The sequence below is a fragment of the Biomphalaria glabrata genome, chromosome 4, assembly GCF_947242115.1.
Source record: "Biomphalaria glabrata chromosome 4, xgBioGlab47.1, whole genome shotgun sequence".
Classification (NCBI taxonomy): domain Eukaryota; kingdom Metazoa; phylum Mollusca; class Gastropoda; family Planorbidae; genus Biomphalaria; species Biomphalaria glabrata.
The window spans coordinates 33,937,729-33,960,069 of NC_074714.1; the positions used below are offsets into that span (position 1 = coordinate 33,937,729).

The 22,341-nt window shown below is 35.5% G+C and overlaps 1 protein-coding gene across 1 annotated transcript; it reads left to right on the plus strand.

Moving 5' to 3' along the window:
• The first annotated feature begins 1,780 nt into the window (after positions 1–1,780).
• On the plus strand, positions 1,781–22,341 carry LOC106066370 (complex I assembly factor TIMMDC1, mitochondrial-like). Its single transcript, XM_013225363.2, has 8 exons — positions 1,781–1,785; positions 13,611–13,657; positions 13,821–13,989; positions 14,904–15,072; positions 16,022–16,104; positions 17,366–17,512; positions 17,896–18,006; positions 22,052–22,341. The coding sequence occupies exons 3-8, from the start codon at positions 13,856–13,858 to the stop codon at positions 22,086–22,088; spliced, it is 681 nt and encodes a 226-aa protein (XP_013080817.2). The 5' UTR covers positions 1,781–1,785; positions 13,611–13,657; positions 13,821–13,855; the 3' UTR covers positions 22,089–22,341.

Sequence of the window (22,341 nt, forward strand, 5' to 3'; positions counted from 1 at the left end):
GTAGGAGTTTCCCCATACAAAGGTCTGTCATACAGGGCTGTCCATTATCCCCCTTCTTGTATATCCTTTGCTTGGAACCCTTCTTGGAATCTGTAAGATCTGACCCCTCAATTATTGGGATAAATATACCGGGCGCCCCTTCTCAACTGTCAAAGTTAAAGCCTACGCGGATGATACAACCTTTTTTCCTTCTTCAGATCAAGATATTGGAAATATATTCAAGAAGTTTACACTTTTCGGGGACGCTAGTGGGTCAAAAATAAATAAAAATAAATCCTCAGTGATGTGATTTGGGAAATGGAAATTCAAAGATAATTGCGCTTTCAAAATTGTAGATAACATCAAGATATTTGGTATCGTCTACACCTGTAACCCTTTGTTCTATTGTAAAAAACAGTGGGATAATACTTTTATCAAAGCCTCAAACTTGATTAAACTGTATCAGCACACAGCTTCTATAATATTTGGTAGAGCTATATTGATAAATAGTTTGGACATTCCAAAGATTGTCTATCTAGCTAACATTACAGAGCCACCCCCCAAATTCATAAACAAGCTGAACAAATTAATTAGAGGCTTTATATTTAAAAACACTATTTGGAGCATCAGACACACTACACTCATTCAAAACAAAGAGGATGGGGGGATAAACCTACAAGACATTGAAACAAAGATACATTCACTTAGGCTAAAATTTGTAGGTCAAGTAGTTAGAAACCCACCAAGAACTCTCCCCCACTTAATCCTATTCACTAGGCTTCCTTGTAGCAGCTTTTGAAGTGTTGTGTATGAGTCTTTGATTTTGTTGTGTATTAAATGTTCATTACCAGGTAAATTCTTGAGATAGATCTGTAAAATGGATTAGTGACTGTACCAAAATAGTGAGGAGTGTCATTGTGTATTGGAAGAAGACTACTTAATCTTAAACCATAATAGTAAATTGTCACGTGAAAATTCGGCGTACACAGCAAACATATCCCACCAAAAGCTAGAGAAATAACTTATAGACTTATCTTTCGGATGACCCCTATAGTAAAAAAAACGGCAAATGTCCATAAATGTAAATTATGTCATCTTGAAAAAGCTGATAACGAGAAGCATATAAATTTGGAATGTCCATTATTTCTTAAAGTTAAAAATACTGTCAGAGACTTGTTAGAAGCTAACTGTGGCAACTATGTGAATCTAAACTTGTCTATTGTTTTAAACAAGTTGCCAAAACTGAAAAATAAAATGGTTCATAATTTCAATTTGATTATTTTATCTGAATATCGGAATCTTGTTTGGACCAGCAGGCTCAAAGCTTTACATAATAATAAGCTGTTTGATTCTAATTACTTAGAATTGACATTTAGGAAAATTATTGATTTTAGGATAGAGAATTATCTAGTTTGATTTTTTAAATGGTTGTACAATACTAAAAAAAAGGGTGTTAATAATATTTGTTATTTGTTCTAGCTCTTTATCTCCGTATTTATTTTTCCACGTTCTGACAGAATTGTTCGTTTTTCACATTCAACTCTGTTATGATTAAACTTCAATAACATTTTTTTTTGTAATCAGAAAACCTTAACTTTTGGCATAGATTTATAGGAGAGTGTAGGCTCTTTTTATATGACACAAGTTACACTTTCTAAAACCAAAACATTATTTAATGGGGTCAAATCAACGATGGTATCGTCAATTAGGAGAGAAAGAGTTAAGGTAGATGAAAAGAAATGTGTGTTTATTTCTATTTATATCTGTATGAAGAGCATGTGTGCATGGTTATGCCTTTATTAATGAGTAAGTATATTTGTGTATTTACTTTTATTCCAGGCTAGTTGTTGATTAGTTTTTGATATGCTATTCTCATATCACCCTTTTGGCTCTGAATAATCCATCACATCTGATGACTTCGGTATCTATTTACTAAATCTTTGCTTCTAAAATTATGATTATTAGTATCATTGTTATTATTATTATTATTTCGAAAAGTAAGGAATTTAATCACATGCGATGCATGATATTGATTTCTATATTTAAATTGTGTTTTGTGTGTATTAGCAAGGTTAGAGAGGCAAGTGGAGCTTTGTTTGTTCTCGGACTATTTAGATATATATAAAGATAACTCAAAGATATTTATTTATTTTTTTAGTCTGTGGTGATTCTAACAGAACTCCAGGACCTCTCGGTGTCAACTGGTGAAGAATAGTTGTCCCGAGACTTTAGTGGGGAAAAATTATCGACAGATCAGACAAACTGGAAAGAATAATCAATCTTAGATTCTATCTTGTCCTCTAGACTCCTCATGAGTTCACTGCATTCCTGTTTGGCCTCAGTCTTGGGTTGACGACAAGTCAACATCTGGAAACCGTACCGGTCTGTCCACTGGTGGAGTTCCGCGACGTGATGTCCAGGAACATTGTTGATTAGCCCAGCTTTAAGTGTTGGACATAAAACATCAGAACAATAGGACTTCAGGCTGATCTGTCAGCTGGTAAACGATCCAGCAAAATCCCAACTAGTAATATTTTCAAAGTATTAAATGTATTACCTTAAATTTAAAAAGAAGTGGCAAAGATTAATTAGAAAAGGAACATTTAAAATATTAATTACATCAACACATGGATCCAAAGTTTATCAACAGACAACCAAGTTTGGAGACTAATAAGACAGATCAGGTTCTGTTTCTTGTCTTTGATCTTGAACTTTCTATCTACTATTGTTGTAGGTTCACTATTTTGTTTACTAAATAAGTATAGGGTAATCATATTTCAAAATTTCTTTTTAATTCTTTATAATTTAATATTTCCGAAATGTGAGAACTTATAAATAAAAATTAAATTAAATTAAATTTTTTTTTTAAAAGCGCACAAAAAGAGGCAGTAGGGCCCAAAAAAGAGGCATATAAAGTCCGAAAAAGAGACAAAGAAAAGAGGCCTAAGGTCCAAGAATTCCTATGATGACAAAGCTAAAATTGAATAGCGCAAATTCTGAGGTTTCCTAAAAAAACCCAAAAAAAACTGAGCACTCTAACAGCGGTTTTTTCCCTCTTTAGTGGGGCCGCCATAAACACATTTTATCACATTTCTTGGCGGTACCGCACGACATATTTCGGCTTGATGTATGCTCACCCTTAGTCTATGCTTTTAGTTCACACAAACATGACTATAAAAATAAATTTCTGATGACGCCATGTAGGGCTAAATCTTGCCCGAGGGTTCTCACTAGACATACCAAGAATAGCAGAGCTCTTGTTGATTTGGTCCAAACGGTTTCCTTTGTGGCTTAGTGTCTCAAGCTTTCGCGCAGAGGCGTAGAGCTTCCTTTATTTACTATGAAATCATTTTCCAATTTGAGCGCCTTATTGAATGTGCAGTGAATAGCCAGCCGGGTTTGTTTGCCTTCCCATGAATCTTTTCAAGCAGACGTATTCAATCAAATCTAAGCGAAGAGCCTGATTGTTCGTTCCCCTCGCTCCCCTGCTCTGCCTTTCTTCTTTCTTTTCATTCTATATATTAAACTTGAATGGCTAAAGTGTGAAAAGCGAATACTTTCAAATCATTTTGCTGTAAATATCTAACATTTGGAGACAGTTTAGAATGCCATAAATCTTTTTTTTTTTTTTATATTCAAAGTGCAACCCTATCTAGTGATTTTGTTACTTGAAACAAGAGCTAGAAGGGTCATAAAACGTTATTGCCCCTTGAACAATATTTACGTCCCCTGTTTTACCCTTTCTTTAGTTTTCTTCAAAGATATAAACAGAAGAAAAGGTCCCTTACACTACTGTGAAAGTTCTTTCTTTTCAAAATTATACATTTAATTATAGCAATCAAATATCCTTTCCGGCAAAAATTGCGATACAATTTTCGTGGCAGTCTGTTTAAACAGAAATGAATGTGGCCAGGAGCTATTCACAACACGGTTTAAGTTTAAAATAATTTGGAATATGTTAATTTTATTGTTGAGCCAAGTCTTTAAGAGTGTCAAACTATTTACCCAAAAACACACGTCTGCTTTAATCTTGGGGTCCTTGACATTACTTGACTAGTATGGCCGTGATTTTGTAAAGAGTTTGTGTAGGTGTCGAGCTGTTTCCTGAATAATATTAAAGTGAAGCGAACTACATTTTCTAGAGTCCCAGTCACAGAGGATGTTTGGGAGTGTTGAGGACAAAACCATGAACGTGGGCAGCCCCGCAATCAAAGTTTAACAGCACTTTAAAGAGTACAAGCGCCAGATGGCGTGTCTACTTTAAAACTTCTGTTGAAGCTACTTCTTCTACTTGTGTTCGATGTAGATATGTGTATATGTATGTGTGTGCGTGTGCGCGCGTGTCAAAAGAGATTGATGAGGACACTTCTCATTTACCAATGAAAGAAAAAACAATTTAGAGGAACAATATATAGGTCAATATATTTGTAGCACTTATGTCATTTAAGGAATGCTGAACTTTTAAGTTCTCATTTATCATGCCCATCAATAAGTAAACTAAGTCCAATTAGCAAGTAAACACAGGTTTATTAATTTGTACTTTTACCCGAACTATTGGTCACAAAGACCACTGACCATACACAGGCTTACTTTTACCCAACTTGTGGTCACTAAAGTCAGCCAGTCCACTGACCATACACAGGCTTACTTTTACCCAAACTTGAGGTCACTAAAGTCAGCCAGTCCACTGACCATACATAGGCTTACTTTTACCCAACTTGTGGTCACTAAAGTCAGCCAGTCCACTGACCATACACAGGCTTACTTTTAGCCAAACGTGTGGTCACCAAAATCAGCCAGTCCACTGACCATACACAGGCTTTCTTTTACCCAAACGTGTGGTCACCAAAGTCAGCCAGTCCACTGACCATACACAGGCTTACTTTTACCCAAACGTGTTGTCACTAAAGTCAGCAAGGCCACTGACCATACACAGGCTTACTTTTACCCAAACGTGTGGTCACTAAAGTCAGCCAGGCCACTGACCATACACAGGCTTACTTTTACCCAAACGTGTGGTCACTAAAGTCAGCCACGCCACTGACCATACACAGGCTTACTTTAACCCAAACGTGTGGTCACCAAAGTCAGCCAGTCCACTGACCATACACAGGCTTACTTTTACCCAAACGTGTGGTCACTAAAGTCATCCAGTCCACTGACCATACACAGGCTTACTTTTACCCAAACGTGTGGTCACTAAACTAAGCCAGTCCACTGACCATACACAGGCTTACTTTTACCCAAACTTGTGGTCACTAAAGTCAGCCAGTCTACTGAAAATACACAGGCTTACTTTTACCCAAACGTGTGGTCACAAAAGTCAGCCACGCCACTGACCATACACAGACTTACTTTTACCCAAACGTGTGGTCACCAAAGTCAGCCAGTCCACTGACCATACACAGGCTTACTTTTACCCAAACGTGTGGTCACTAAAGTCAGCCAGTCCACTGAAAATACACAGGCTTACTTTTACCCAAACTTGTGGTCACCAAAGTCAGCCAGTCCATTGAAAATACACAGGCTTACTTTTACCCAAACGTGTGGTCACTAAAGTCAGCCAGGCCACTGACCATACACAGGCTTACTTTTACCCAACTTGTGGTCACTAAAGTCAGCCAGTCCACTGACCATACACAGGCTTACTTTTAGCCAAACGTGTGGTCACCAAAATCAGCCAGTCCACTGACCATACACAGGCTTTCTTTTACCCAAACGTGTGGTCACCAAAGTCAGCCAGTCCACTGACCATACACAGGCTTACTTTTACCCAAACGTGTTGTCACTAAAGTCAGCAAGGCCACTGACCATACACAGGCTTACTTTTACCCAAACGTGTGGTCACTAAAGTCAGCCAGGCCACTGACCATACACAGGCTTACTTTTACCCAAACGTGTGGTCACTAAAGTCAGCCACGCCACTGACCATACACAGGCTTACTTTAACCCAAACGTGTGGTCACCAAAGTCAGCCAGTCCACTGACCATACACAGGCTTACTTTTACTCAAACGTGTGGTCACTAAAGTCATCCAGTCCACTGACCATACACAGGCTTACTTTTACCCAAACGTGTGGTCACTAAACTAAGCCAGTCCACTGACCATACACAGTTTTACTTTTACCCAAACTTGTGGTCACTAAAGTCAGCCAGTCTACTGAAAATACACAGGCTTACTTTTACCCAAACGTGTGGTCACTAAAGTCAGCCACGCCACTGACCATACACAGACTTACTTTTACCCAAACGTGTGGTCACCAAAGTCAGCCAGTCCACTGACCATACACAGGCTTACTTTTACCCAAACGTGTGGTCACTAAAGTCAGCCAGTCCACTGACCATACACAGGCTTACTTTTACCCAACTTGTGGTCACTAAAGTCAGCCAGTCCACTGATCATACACAGGCTTACTTTTACCCAAACGTGTGGTCCCTAAAGTCAGCCAGTCCACTGACCATACACAGGCTTACTTTTACCCAAACGTGTTGTCACTAAAGTCAGCCAGGCCACTGACAATACACAGGCTTACTTTTACCCAAACGTGTGGTCACAAAAGTCAGCCACGCCACTGACCATACACAGGCTTATTTTTACCCAAACTTGTGGTCACCAAAGTCAGCCAGTCCACTGACCATACACAGGCTTACTTTTACCCAAACGTGTGGTCACTAAAGTCATCCAGTCCACTGACCATACACAGGCTTACTTTTACCCAAACGTGTGGTCACTAAAGTCAGCAAGTCCACTGACCTTACACAGGCTTACTTTTACCCAAACGTGTGGTCACTAAAGTCAGCCAGTCCACTGACCATACACAGACTTACTTTTACCCAAACATGTGGTCACTAAAGTCAGCCAGTCCACTGACCATACACAGACTTACTTTTACCCAAACTTGTCGTCACTAAAGTCACACTGACCATACACAGGCTTACTTTTACCCAAACGTGTGGTCACAAAAGTCAGCCACGCCACTGACCATACACAGACTTACTGGTTTACTTTTACCCAAACTTGAGGTCACTAAAGTCAGTGAATCCACTGACCATACACAGACTTACTTTTACCCAACTTGTGGTCACTAAAGTCAGCCAGTCCACTGACCATACACAGACTTACTGGTTTACTTTTACCCAAACTTGAGGTCACTAAAGTCAGTGAGTCCACTGACCATACACAGACTTACTTTTACCCAACTTGTGGTCACTAAAGTCAGCCAGTCCACTGACCATACACAGACTTACTTTTACCCAAACGTGTGGTCACTAAAGTCAGCAAGTCCACTGACCATACACAGACTTACTTTTACCCAACTTGTGGTCACTAAAGTTAGCCAGTCCACTGACCATGCGTCTTTGTTACTGTTACATGATGCATTTGAACAATAGAAAAACAAAACTGTATTTTGCCTTGATTTACATTTACTTCAAGGCTTCTGTCTAGATCAAAGTGGATCTATTTATCTATTTACAATTGTATGTGCGTCACCCTCACGTATCTCTTAGTCTGATGAACCGTTGGGACACCACACATGATCTGTTAACCGTCTTTCTGCATTCCTCTCTGTCTTTCGCCTTGGATAGAATCTCTTTCAATGACAGGCCCGTCCATTATTTTATGTTTATGTTCACATCAGTTTCTCTATATGCCATTTCTTCTTTTCCTGGCAATGTTCCCTTAAGTAAGGAAGGTCTTTGACAGCCCTAAAGACCCTGTGATATGGCCATAGAATTTGTGTTTTTGACAGTGGTTAGCAAGTCATCGTGGGGCCCAATAGTCGATGTGATCCTGTTTTAAATCTCTTCGTTTGTGATGCGGTAGTTGTAGGTCATTGCGTGTGCTCTAGAAGAGATCAAAGTATATAAGCAGAGTTGAGGTTAGGATGTACTTTGTATGTGCTCTAGAAGAGATCAAAGTATATAAGCAGAGTTGAGGTTAGGATGTACTTTGTATGTGCTCTAGAAGAGATCAAAGTATATAAGCAGAGTTGAGGTTAGGATGTAGTTCTGGGTCTGGATTGCCAACAAAAAATGATCTCGTTAGAAAAATAAGAACTGGGAAAGGTGTAGTTAAAAAAAAATTGAAATGTAAATGTCCAGAAATAGGACAAAGTTGAGCCAGCTATCCTTATTCATAAGCAGTCAGAGAGATTGGCAGCGACTATCACAATGAACTAAATTTAATACCTACTAACACCCATTATATGTCCATTAATATCGACTAAAGTAAATTATAATCCATTCTTAATTAAATATGTTCAGAATGTTATGTAGGACGCCCTAATGACAAAATTCACCTCTTCAATTGTATACAAAATACAGATCTAATTTTACGAGCCATAGCCTTCTTTACCGTACCGGGGTACATTCAGTTTACAGTTTGATCTTTTTCATGTACTTTCCAATTTATAGTGAAATCGAGAATGTTTTTAATTTGTACAAAATTCTTATAAATAAAAGATTCTTATAAGACGAAGGGAAATAATCCTGTATTTGTGTATTTTAGGTTATTTCAATTGAGTTCTGTTTCCTATCCAGAAATTTAAAATGCATTAAGCAGGCATGTCAAACTCATTAATGTGTATGGGCCGCATAAAAACTTACTATGAAGGGGCGCAGCCACAAATCAGTTGGAAAACATAGCTTACTAGTTTTAATGTAAATTAGAAACAATACAATAGAATAAAGTATTTAATGGTATACCTGTCCCTTAGTTATTATTATTATTATGTTTATGAGAAATTGCTATGATTACGCATTATCTCCATAGACATGATGCTTGACATAATTTCTGGGAGTCTGGGATACAAGTTTATTAATGTCAGGTTGAAGTTTGTTTGCCACTAACACTTTCCTCACTGATTACACATTCTGATCAGATAGGCCTAATCTCGAATAGTGTTTTTGTAGTTTTCATTATGGAAAAGAACTGCTCACAGAGAAAGTAGCAAACATATCAAGAATTCTGTCTGCAAATTTCCGAAATTCATCTACCGTTTAAATATATAACTGTACAATTTTGGCACAGCCACTTCTATATACTTGGCTTTCAACAAAGAATCTAACTGCTATTCTATCAGCTCTAGTTGCACATTACCAGCAGCATTTTCAGGAGCAAATAAAAATGGAGATACAAGCAACGAAAATTTGTGCTCGTATGAAACGAAGTCACGAAAACGGTCATTGAAAGCATCCAGTAACGATTTCAGGTGTAGGACATATTTATCAAATGTTGTAGACGTATTTAATCTTTTTAGTCTCTGACACGTTGAGAAGTGAACAAGATTTTCTCTTCATATTTGGTTTATCCACAGTCGTAACTTTGCTTGAAAGCACTTCACATGTTCACACGCAGTTGTGACAATTTAGTCTTTACTTTGAAGTCTCGAAATCAAATCTTGCAGGTGACCAGTGAGATCAACTACAAATACCAAATCCTGAACCCATCCGTTAGTTTGGAAATGTTCAACAGGTTCACCTTTCATGTTCAGAAACAATACAATTTCCCACCAGTGCCAAACATCTTTTCAATACTTTATGACAGAAGAGCTAGCGGACTTCTGTGTAGCAGGGAAAACAATCAAATTCGTGTCCAATGTCATCCAGAAACATTAACAATTAGCAATGAGTTAAGCCATGGTTACGAAAAAAAAAGATAGCGACTGAAACAGGTCTCAACACATGTTGTAACTGTAATTGCTTTGCACATAATGCTTCTTGGTGAATGATGCACTTAAAATGAGCAAATTTAAGATTGTCATAAGTCTCTCTTATTTTTGCAAGCGGCTTTGCACCAACACCATTCCTAACCCCAATCATGGTTGATGCGCCATCAGTTGCTAGACTAGCTAGCTTTGTCAAGGTAAATTGTATTGCAATATCACTTCCTGTAATTTCTCAAAAACATCCTCGCTTGTTGTTGAGTTAAGCATAGAACAGAGCTCAAGTAGCTCCTCATGTATCTCAAAATTCCTGTCACAGGCCCTTATGACTATAGCAAACTGTGCTACACCCATTACATCAGTTGACTTATTGAGAGCAATGAAAAGAATTCAAAATCAGCCATTTTGTTCTGTAATTGTTTACGCAAACTGACTGACATGTCATTTATTCTCTCTGCCAGTATGTTCCTAGTTAATGTTATTTCTTTGAATGCTTTCACCTTTTCTGGACAAATTACTTCGGCAGCTTTAACGACACACACTCCTTCATAAAATCACATTCAATAGATGATTTGTGACTTATTTATAATGTGATTATTAACAATTAATACTAATTTAAAAACATTAAATCAACACTAAACATAAAAGATCATTTGAAAGATAATTCATAGTTAATAAATAAACGAAATTTCCCAGAAATTATTGGCTTTCAAAAATAAGTTCAACGAAGTTGATTGTTACGTTTTTTTTTTTTTTTTTTTTTTTGTTTGCATTAAACATTTTACCTGAAAAGTAATGATGACTGTTAAACGCTTAATAATTTAACATTAGTTTGATAATTCTTGAGGTGGCCAAGCGGGCCGCAAGCAAATTGATCGGGGGCCGCATGCGAACGCTATGTTTGACATGCCTGCCTTAAAGTGCTGAGCTGTTTAATAATGAAAATGGAATTACGATTCTGATGATTAGAGGCTATATATATATATATATATATATATATATATATATATATATATATATATATATATATATATATATATATATATATGTGTGTGTGTGTGTGTGTGTATATAATTAATCTCCATCATATTCTGACCCTTCATTCTCTCGAACCACGTTTATTGTACGTTTATTGTACCCTACAATAGGTTCTTCCTGGAGCTAGTAGAAAAATTGTAGACTCCCCGCCCTTGCTCGGGGCGAAGCCAAGCACTATTTCCGGTATTGAAAGCCAACAAAATGCAAATTCTGAGGTATCTACAGTGCATTATCTTACAATTAAAAAGTTTTATTTCGAAAACCTAATGTGCTATTCTTACTGACTTAGATCCTCATGCGCCTGGAAAGCGGGACACGTGTCGATCACGGGACGTAAATAGAATAGGCTTAAACAACTTAGACGTTAGGACAATACATCACAATGTTTACACACACACAAGTAGGCCAACACACACAACAATTTAAATAGCGCTAGATGGTGTTAGAATTCACATACAATAGTATGGTAGAATGAAATAAACATTGTTATAAAAGCTACGTGCTTATTATCGTCAAATTATATCTCGCGCCAAAACGTCCCCAGCGCCAAAACGTCTCGCACCAAAAAACGTCTCGCGCCAAAACGTCACGTACCGTCATGTTTTCGTCTGAAAGGGGGAGGGGGCGGTAGAGTGAAAACGATTAACTGAGTAAGAGTCCTTGATCCTTTCTAGAATTTCTGATAATGTTTGCATTTGGCATTAAAGAAAGGGGTGGGGCAACTCGATAGACGAATTTAATTTATAGCATGTATACATTATATTAGTGATAGATTTTTTCTTACAATTTGTAATTTCATAACTAAAATACAAAAGAAATATAATTGGTTTGTCCGATGGGCGGAGGGCGATTGCATGTATCTCCCCTCCCACCGAATAAAACAATTTTAGATTTACTAATGATACAATTTGAGAGTGTGGTACGACATAATATACAAATGGGTTCAAATATTAAGTAGCTTATATTATATAGATATTCAACTAATTGTGTTCACATAATATGATTTCTCCATAAATATAGAACCCCCCCCCCAACTCAGTGGGCTAGAGTGGGGAGGGCAGTAGATGCAGAAGGGGAGCGAAATAATATAAATATTATATATTAATTTAACTAGTTTTGTTCACAAACTATGATTTCTAAATAAAATTAGGACCCCCCCCCCCACTCAAAGTGTTTAGGTGGGAATGGCAGTAGATATATTCCCCCCCACTCGAAAGTTTATGGGGGGGGGGGCGGGATTGATTGATGCCATCGCCCCCTCCCAACCCCACCAAATCGGCCAACAAACTAGAGGAGGGGTTGAAATATTCTAAAAATAGGTTGAGATATAAATGATTAGTATATATTATTAACATAATAATAAAGCTTGTCTTCGAGTCCGAAGATTAGTGAGGAATGCAGTATTTCCCGTGGATGCGTAGCCCCAGCTGTGACCTACATATTTTGCCGTACTAGGGCAAGCATACCCATTGTCCGCAGGTGGTCGATTTAGATTTTCTTTTCGCCGTCTGCGTCTGTCCTCGACAGCGGATTTTCTTTTGGTCTCGTTCTGAGGCTGCATGTAGTGTGCGACATTCCAGCAGTCACAAACGAGTCGATAAAAGGATTATTAACATAAGTAGGCCTAATAAATTCGTATACATTTGTGTGATTTATTTACTAAAATTCTTCCTCCCTTCTTTGGGGTAAGGGTCGGCCGAGTTTATTTTTTTTGGGGGGGGGGAGTGGGGGGATTGCACGCCAGTGGGGTTCACCCTGTGCAATATGCACCCCCCTTCCCCATTTCTTCACATAATGTCACTGACACAGATTTAGTTGATTTATTTTTTTCTAAAGTCATAGGTCAGTGTCAGTACCGGCAACTCTTTTGAACTGACAAAATTACAAATCTTACGACATTTACAATGTCAAACAAAGAATTTAGAGATCTAGACTCTAGATTCTCTACATCTATATTATTCTATATAGATCTAGATAGATCAAGACTCTAGTCACTCTAACTCTAGAATCTATATACATTACATCTAACGAGACTCTATTAGATCTATTCTAGCCTCAGTTACTCAGTCAGTACTACTGTACTAGATCTAAATCTAAGTAGCACTTAGCCTTTAGGACTTAGTCACTTAGACTTGACTTCACTTGACTTAGTACTAGACTCTAGATCTAGCACTCACACACTCACTCAACTCACTGCACTTGACTTCGACTTCACTGTGACTCAGGCGACTGTGCCTGTGTACAGACTGGTAACACTAGTAATTAGTAGTAACAGACTAATTACTAACTAATTCACTGCCTAGATCTAGATAGTACTACAGACTGTAGTACTGTTAGGCTAGGTTACTACTTATAACTTAACTAGATTATAATCTAGACCTAGATGATAGATCTAGTCTAGTCTAGTTCTTTCCTTTTGTCACAATAGTTACAATAGTATAGTATTATTGTATAGATAGTGTTTCTGAAACCATTCAAACTGTTTCTCTGAATCAAAGTGTTTCTTCACTAGCTTAAGACTTAAGATTTGGTAAGAATGTCTTTGACCTTAGCAGATACTGATACCTTCTAAAGATTTTTAAGATAGAATTAGAATGGAAGACAAAGAGTGTATACCTCTTCCTAAAACTCTTTCTAGTGGCCATGAGTTTTACATTTTCTTGGATCCATGACAGACTTCATATTAATTAACATTAATGAAAAGCACTGCAATATCTAATAGTAATAGCAGTGCTATACTTCTTTAATTATAATGTAATGTACACATGGCACATCAAAAGGGTTATTATGACATCTTTTGCATTTGTTGATATCATTCTTGCTTAATATACATTGAAACTGTACTTAGAAATCATTTATCTTCCTGATTAAACTAGCATTTCAATGTTATAATGAAGCTAAACTATGTAATACCTTAATTTATTTCAGACTGAGTGACACTGAGGAGACATTTTCAAATGGAGGACATAATAAAAGTATGTGGAGCCAATTGTGAGAATCTTCTGTTGAAAAGACGTTGTCAGTTAGGTTACAGTGATATGAAAAAAGAGAACAAACACTGTATGTCTTTCAGTATGCTATCAACTTTTATCAACTTTAAAAACAATTCAAAACTGAAGTCATTTGTCCTACCCACAGCCTTTTGCTCATCACAGGATAGTGTTGAGAACAACATGCAGTTAAATGACTTGCCAGGCTTTAAAGCCAACCTAAACTCTTCTAAGAAACATGTCTACAGTGAAGTAGGCCTAACTACTATTACACAGAATGAAACTGGTTGGGATAGACTCAAGATGCTGTACTGTTAGTAAGTACAAGAAGATCTTGATCTGTAAACAAGAAAAACATTAAACATTACATTTTTTAAAAAGATAATACCTCCATCATACAACTTAAAATGAAATAAATAAAAAAAAAATTAATTTAAAAACAAAATTTAGTTAAAAGCAGGTATCGATTTAATGATTTTGTACAAACAATGCTACCAATAGGGTAGCGGGCATTGTAAAATGGAGTAATTATTTGTTGGCACTTTCATTATGTAGACATCTATTATATATAGAACTAGACCTAGACTTCTGATTTAGAACTACTCTTGATCTAGATCTACTTCTAGAATCTAGATCTATGTAATCTATATTAGATTTTTGTAAAAATATAAGCAAAGCTTAGAAAATCTATTAATAAACTTTAAGCAACATTAAATTTAATAAACAACTTATCGATACACTACAGTTGACTAAGCCATATTGTTGTTTTTTTACTTCAATTTATAGCCAAATTAAAATTTATTTTTTTACTTTAAAAACTTGTTACAGTCCAACTAGAGTTTTCCCCATGTGGTCAATGAGCTAGTAATTTTTTTCGCAGTGAAATGCATCAACAGTTAAATTTCAAGAAAAATCATTACAGCCGTTTTTGAGATCAGCATTCAGGTTCTACCCATCCACCCTCCATGAAGTCTTAGTCCAAACCTCCCACAAGATGACGGGGGATGGCAGCGGGCAGGGTATGAAGTCCAGCGCAAATACTGCATGACCAGGCAGCTTTGTTTGATTTAAATACTTAAATAATATTCATACGACAGACACAACAAATAACTTGATAAATAAGAAGTAAGCTACAAACTTTAAACATTAATAGACTTCAAAGTTTGAACTGCTATGATGAGAGTTTAGTTATCTATTTTTGATGTCGTTATATTTGTTTAAATCTCTTCAGCAGATACCAAACAGGATTTATTCAGGAGGATGTACAAATGATGAACACAATTATAAAGAGGGTTGTGTTCTTGGGGGCCATCATAAGTCTTGTCTCGGCTAGTTCTCGGTCAAGTGCTAAGTTGTTGGAGAAACAATCACCAGAGCTGCCAACTATGAAAGTATTATTGGTAAGACATGCTCTGGCTCAGCAATGATTAACTCTGTCACACTGCATGAGAAGTGTCACAAAGTCATGAATTTTCTTTTCCCACTCAATTTGATGTGAGCTCAGAGATCTAATTGTATATTATAAATATTGCACTTGAACATGGGCAGTGAAACAATAACTTGAACATTTCAATTACCTCAACTCAATTTATTGTACCTCCAGAACACACTAGTTCCTCCAAATTTGTAAAGTCATTTGCTTAGAAGAGGAAATATCTTTATATTTTCATGTTGGCTTCAAACTTAAAGTGACGACCTATTTCTCTGCACAGATTATAGAGAGGGATTTATTCAACTTATAACACCACATTAGTCAAGCACAATTTCTTTCTCTTGTTTGATACCAAACAAAATGATTAATTACGAATAATTAAGCAACTAATTGTTAATTTTTATTATTTATTCTTGTTTTTGTCAGTTACAAGAAATAATTGTGAAAAATTTCAAATTGATTCGAGATTGGGTGTGTAAAAAAATTTTACCACATAAACAGGTAGACAGAGTGAGTTGATATAAGCTTTGTAAAAATGGTTAGTATTTGTGCTAGTTACAAGATACTCTTGTAAAATTTTGAAAACAAAATTCTTCTTTCATAAAATCTTTCGATTTTTTCAAGGGTAATTTGATTCGACTGAATTACTTGACTTTAGTATTCTTGTTATATAAAGCAGTTTTGTATTTATATTTCATGGAAATAAATGCAGTCAGTATAATCCACTTATTTCATAAGAATCAAATGTGTGCACATATCTAATAATTAATTAGGATAATAAATTATAATTTTTCTGTGCAATCTGGATGGATCTGAAATTGTAATGTGTAAAATAACATGACCTTCTGTTCTATTTGCATTCATTTTGTAAAAAAAAATTGTTAGAAAATAAAGTAGTGATGTTATTTTGTTGACAGTTGGAACGTTCCATTAGAAGAGATATCTTGAAGGAGACAGTCAAGACTACTCTTAAAATGGCTGCTTTTTCATGTATAATAATGTAAGTATAGTGCATTGTAGTGTCGATACATATGGTTTTAGTTTCATTCAAATCTCTATTAGCTGGATTCTTAATTAGTAGTAAAAACATACCCTTAAAAAAAGACAATTCAAGATAGAATAATAAACTCTTTCTCTCCATAATTATTTTCTTCGTTCCGATAGAATTATTCATTTTGCTCATTTGTATTTCACTAACCTGTAATTATTAAACTTCAATAACTTTTTTGTTTGTTACCACAGAATGTTATATTTGGTATTGAATTATAGGGGAATGTATGCTTTTTTTTACACAACACAAATTAAAGCTTATAATTCCAAAAATCAATTTAGCTTGTGTGGGTCAGATCAACCTTGGCATAGTTGATTAGGAGTTAGGAGAGAAAGAGTTAAGAACAATAATAATTTATCAACTATGAACAGTGTGTTAGCAAAATACTTAGCATGCCATTAAATCATTATGACAGCACATCAGATAGACACATCATTGTGACACAACATCAGTGAGATATCACATAAGTTTTACACATCATTGTATGACACATCAGTTTGACATCACTTCAGTTTAACATTACAGTGACACTACATCAGTTAAACATCACACCAGTTTAACATATCACTGTGACACCGCATCAGTAAAGTTCGACATTGAATTGATGTTGGAAAACATAATAATGACTTCATTACAGCATAGTTGTGGTGGGATAAAACTATTAAATTAATCAATCCATCCATTTCAGTGGCTCTACCGTCCATGGAGGGCTCTGGCCTGCTTCAACACATCCCTCTTTTCAGAATTCTCCTGGGCCTTTTGTCTCTACACCCGAACCCCAAACTGTTGTAATCTGCCTCCACATCATCAATCCATCACATTCGGGGTCTGCCTTTGGGTTGCCTGCCTTTTGTTTTTTTAACTATACAATTTTTGCTCCTCTTTTCACTGACATTCTTTCAAGGTGACCTGCCCAACTTAATCTGTTCTTTTTTATATCTGTCACTATTGGTGAATCTTCATACAATCGATAGATCTCATGGTTAGTGCGTGCCCTCCACCCTGTTTCATCTTGTATAGCACCATAGATTTTCCTAGGAATTTTTCGTTCTCAACTATTAAGTCAATTTTCGGTAGTCTATCAAATTAATAATATATTCAAATTTTGAAACAAACTCTTTTGATCTCATTTAGAAAGCTTTTTTTTTTAGTATTAATTAATTTTGAAACCTTTTAAATTCCTTGCACCACTGATCTTTTCTCCTTTCAGTCACCTGTCTCAGGCTATCGCTGCTTATAGAAACAAATCAACTGTTTGGGAATATGGCATTGCATCATCCTTAGCCTTTGCCTTCAAAGAACTTGATCAAGGAATGAGAATAGTGGTGAGGGCTGGATCTATGGGTGCCATCATGGGGTAAGCTACAGTTGTAATTGGTACAGAGATTTGGTTCTTAGTTCAAAAGATGGTTTTAAAAAGTTGTTAGATCAGACTTACATAGAACAAATTATAATTAAATGTGCATCTTTCACTCCTGAATAAGGGATCAGTGCAAGGTTTAGTGCATAAATGTTCATGGTAGAATTTGAATTCTGCTCAGAGTAATGTTTAATACTGCTGAATTAATTTTTTTTTGGTTTTATTTTTGCTGTTCATAGCTAGTCCTAGTCTTAAGATGTATCAAACCCTTTAGCTATCCAGTAAAATGTTGTAATATGAACTCATAAAAGAGATTTAATTGGATATATTCAATACAAGTTGAGTCCCACTGTGACCTAATTATTATATTGTTATTACAGGATCATTGGAGGATATGTCATATGTTCTGCTTTGTCTACCTCTGGCTGGAGTCAAGAAGAAAGAAATTTACCAAGAAGGCTGAAATATATGAGTCTTCAGGATGGACACAGGTATTTTAGTGTCATAGATCTATGTCCACAACATGTTATGTCTTGCTCTACAGATGAGTTGCTTGTCCAGACTGTGAGTTCTAGCTTTCTTCTCATTCTTGATCTATCCACAGTATTTTTTTCCAGTTCTAGCCTATAACTCATTAGGTCAGCCAATTAATGTGGCTGAGTGACATTAAGTGCTTGGCTTCCTGAGAGGTCTGAGTTTGAGTCCCAATGTAGATTATGAATTTTAATTGAAATCTGACTTGAGCTTTGTTTGATGAGCTCCTGAAGGCAACATTGAAACTCTCTCCCAGGTACTAAATTAGCACACACATCCACAAAAGAGATTGGACCACAGCAATTTGAGCATACAAAAACAATTAGAATAATACCCAACTACAGAAAATGATCAAGAATGAAACTCAGAAACAAGTATGGAAAATGACTAAGCCGTAACACATCCATACTGTCATAGAAGGCTAGCATAGAAAATTGCTTCTCGTTAGCACAAAAAAATATGAACTTTCGCCTTTGTCATGACTTGATTAGAGAGTTCTGTTATACACACTCTCAGTTATACTAGTTGTCTCAATAGGTATCGTAGTATCTACAGATTCAGAGTTGTATGAACTGATGAAACGCTGTGTGGAATATATTTTTTCTTGAGTTATAAATCTTCAAACTTAATTCAATAAAGGAATTAATTCAGGGATTAACAAATCTGCATAAAAAATAAATGACTTATACAAATGATGACTTACAAATAATATTATTGTCAAAAAAAAGCAAAGGGAATACAACTCTGACCATCAAAAGCTAATGACTAATGGTGGTTACTTTAACTTTCCCTTTATAGTCTTTTAAAAATAATTGTTTAGATTGTTACATAATTAATTACTCTATCTACATACCTTTTATCTTTCAAATTCATTCTAAATCTCACCTGCTACCTACTAGATAATGTAACTATAGTTTCAAGGTCTTTTGAAAGTTTTTACACAAGCACAATGTGACCTGACCTATTAACCTGGTCATTTACTCTCACAAACTATTATTCTACCACATGACTGATTGTCTCCAGTAGCCAACTTGTGTATTTAAGTGTGACAACATGCATATCAGATATTTACAGTACAATTATGATTTTATGACAATGTCAAAAGCACATTTACTTGGGTTATGAACTGTTTGAGGTCGCTGTATAGTGAAAAATTGTAAAAAGAGGCATCAGAAATATAGAAATTGAGAATAGCTGTTCTAAAAGAATGTAATTCCACTTGTTGGTTAATTTTTTTTATATCTTAATTTTTGTTGTTAACTTCTTATCAAACTGTTATAATTAGCAATTAGATTACCCTATCAGAGATGTCTTTTTTACAAAGTGTATATCAACTCACTCTGTCTGTACATCAGGTAAAAAGTTTGTACACATTATTTTCTCCCACATCTCGGATCAAGCTGAAATTTTTACCTGACAAAATAAGAATCAATAAAAACAAGATTACAGAGGTGGCCCCCATCAAATTCACCAATGGACGAGAAATATATTCAAGCCATATTCTTGTTTTGATCATTTAAAGAAATTTTTAATATTTGGCATTAGGTTTCACATAAAAGCAAACAGTGCAACACGTCGTCTTTGATAAGACTCTTCTAACTCTTCTGGAATAAATAGAGTAGCGTTAAGTGATCACTTAAGATCAGCATGGAAACCTCCCGATACAGTGTTGGGGGCACCTAGTGCGGTAGCTCAGGGTTTTTCCAACTTGGTTGTCACCCCAAAATGGTGTCGACTAATGCAGACTGCAACTCTCACATCCCCTCCCCCTGGTGACGCCACTGCTCCAAGATAAATCTCGAGGTTTTATTATTTTCTTTTTCAATGTGTCTGCTTTCCAACTTGGTTGCCACCCCCAAAATGGTGTCGACTTGTACGGTGCACTCTCGCGCCCCTTCCCCCCCCAAATGACGCCACTGCTCCAAGATACCTACTACAAAATATAAGAACCTACTATAGATCTCAATCTAGAATCTAGACTAGGTCTAGTAAAATCACTAAATTTAGAAAGCCTTCAGGACAGAAGGCTCAAAAGTAAAGTAGCAATCATACATAAAACACTGAACCATAATCTTCAAATACAAAAACAAAATTTAATAAAATACTCTGAAAGACACAAAGATAAAGGCACATTCCTCGTCCCATATGCTAGGACAAATTTGTACAAATACTCCTTCTTCCCTAGTGCTATTAGAGCATGGAATGGGTTGCCTGAGCTAGCCAGGAAAACCAGTGACTTGGCAGAATTTAAGTCATTGGTTAATATGCATGACTAAATGCATGACGCGTAGGACGTAATCATCTTCTTTTTTGAAGTAACGTCTGTATTATATAAGAAGAAGAAGGTTTAGGCTTAGGTCTAAGTCTAAGTCTAGACTAAATAGGCTCTAGACTCTAGATCTAGACTCTAGATAAAGATCCATAACTAAATTTAAATCTATAGCGTAATCTAGACTAGAAGAAAAAAGAATGACTAGATTGACTAGATCTAGAAATCTAGAAACAGAATCTAGAATCTAGAATCTAGATCTACTAGAGCTAGATCTAGGTCAATATTATGATCAGGATTAGTAGGCCTACTACTGAGTTAAGTGCACTTATCTTATCTCATATAATACTAATACTAGTAATATAGACGTTAGTCGTTACTTATGCTGTTCGCATCAGATTCGAATCACTTACATTCATAATAAATAAATCTGCACTCCTAAGCTATTAGTATTGGAAGATAAACTATTAAACTATTTTCTTAATGGATTATAAATGTAAATTTTGTTCAAATTGTTTAATACAATTAAATATGAATCTAGATCTATGTCTGGCCTCTATTTTTTTGTACTTTAGATTGTTGTCAAGTGTATAGCCTAATGAGAATATGTGAAAACTGCGCGCTATAAATATAAAAGTAGTTCGTTTTTTTTTTTTTTAACTTACAATTGAAACGAAGTTCGAATTAAAATTCTTTTTAAAAAACAACATTTGAATCAGTATCTATTCCATAAGTTAGTTAATAAATGGAAAATCTATTTTATAATGATCCATTGATACTTTTTCCATTGTGACCTTCGATGCAAATTTTTTGTACCAATGTACAAATTAATGAATGAAGCTTGATTTATTAATGAAGAAGTCTGTGACCTTTTTAAAAGACTTACCTCTCCCGAAGTTTTTCACTTAAAAGTGGTGTGATTTTTGAAAAATCTTCTTGCATATATAATTTTAAAAATTTGATGGCTCACTGTCGGAAAAGAAAAAAGTAACAATTGCATTAGAACTTTGAATGATCTAAAAGATCATGATGTACAATTTTCATTTTCTCTTCTAGTTTCTGAGATCTAAACGAGACAGATGGACAGATGGATGGACAGACAGGCCACACAAAACTAATAGTGTCTTTTAACCTTTGAGGGGCCACTATAAATAACCAATTAGTTAATTAATTATTGGTAATTAATTCTTTTGTTTGATATCGAACAAGAATAAGAAATTGTACTTGACTGATTTGGTGGTATACGTTGAATTAGTCTCCTTTGTACTTTGTAGAGAGAAATAGGTCTCCGCTTTAAAGTTTGAAGCTAACAAAAGATAACTAAAAAAACCTTCTATTTTCATAAGCACTTTGCTGGCATATTGGTCTGTGTGTTGGCTGGAGGAGGCTTGTATAGGCTTGAGCCTTTGAGTTCAAATTTAGGTCTCTCAACTTTTTGTGTATAAATACATTTAAAAAGCGATCACAGTAATGTCCACACAAATACCCCTTTCTTTCTCACCCCACCCCTTTATCAATTGGTTCAGATCATAGAGTATTGAGAAAGCTAAAAGAAGGAAATGGCCTGAAATTAAAACAAATGGTAAAAATTTTCTAATCGCACAGATTTATTGCAGTTATTCTAGATGTATTACAAATTTAATTACATGACTGATCAAAACTAATAGATATGATAATATAGGCTTGTTTTTTTTTTAAGTATTTTTTATATTTCTTGCTTTTTCTTATTTTAGTGTAAAGCTGTCTACTTCAGAGTTTACAAGAGATTAAGAAACAATTTTCAACCAAGATCTAGTTCCTGGGAGAAAACAAGATTTGTAACTGATTCATTGAACTGTTTACAAAACATTATGTGTCTGCTATCCAGAAGTTGGATATCAGATACTTTCTGATTTGAAGTTTGTTATAATAAACTTTTGTTCAACATTTTAACATTGTGATTTTAAATAAATATTGATGTATTTCAACAAAAAAAAAATAGTTCATTTTATTTTGATTAATAAAATTACAGATAATGAAATTG

Coding starts and splice junctions, on each gene's coding strand:
- LOC106066370 (XM_013225363.2), top strand. CDS start 13,856: ATGCAGTTAAATGACTTGCCAGGCTTTAAAGCCAACCTAAACTCTTCT. Junction 15,073..16,021: donor CAACTATGAAAGTATTATTG/GTAAGACATGCT, acceptor TTTTGTTGACAG/TTGGAACGTTCCATTAGAAG. Junction 17,513..17,895: donor TCTATGGGTGCCATCATGGG/GTAAGCTACAGT, acceptor TTGTTATTACAG/GATCATTGGAGGATATGTCA.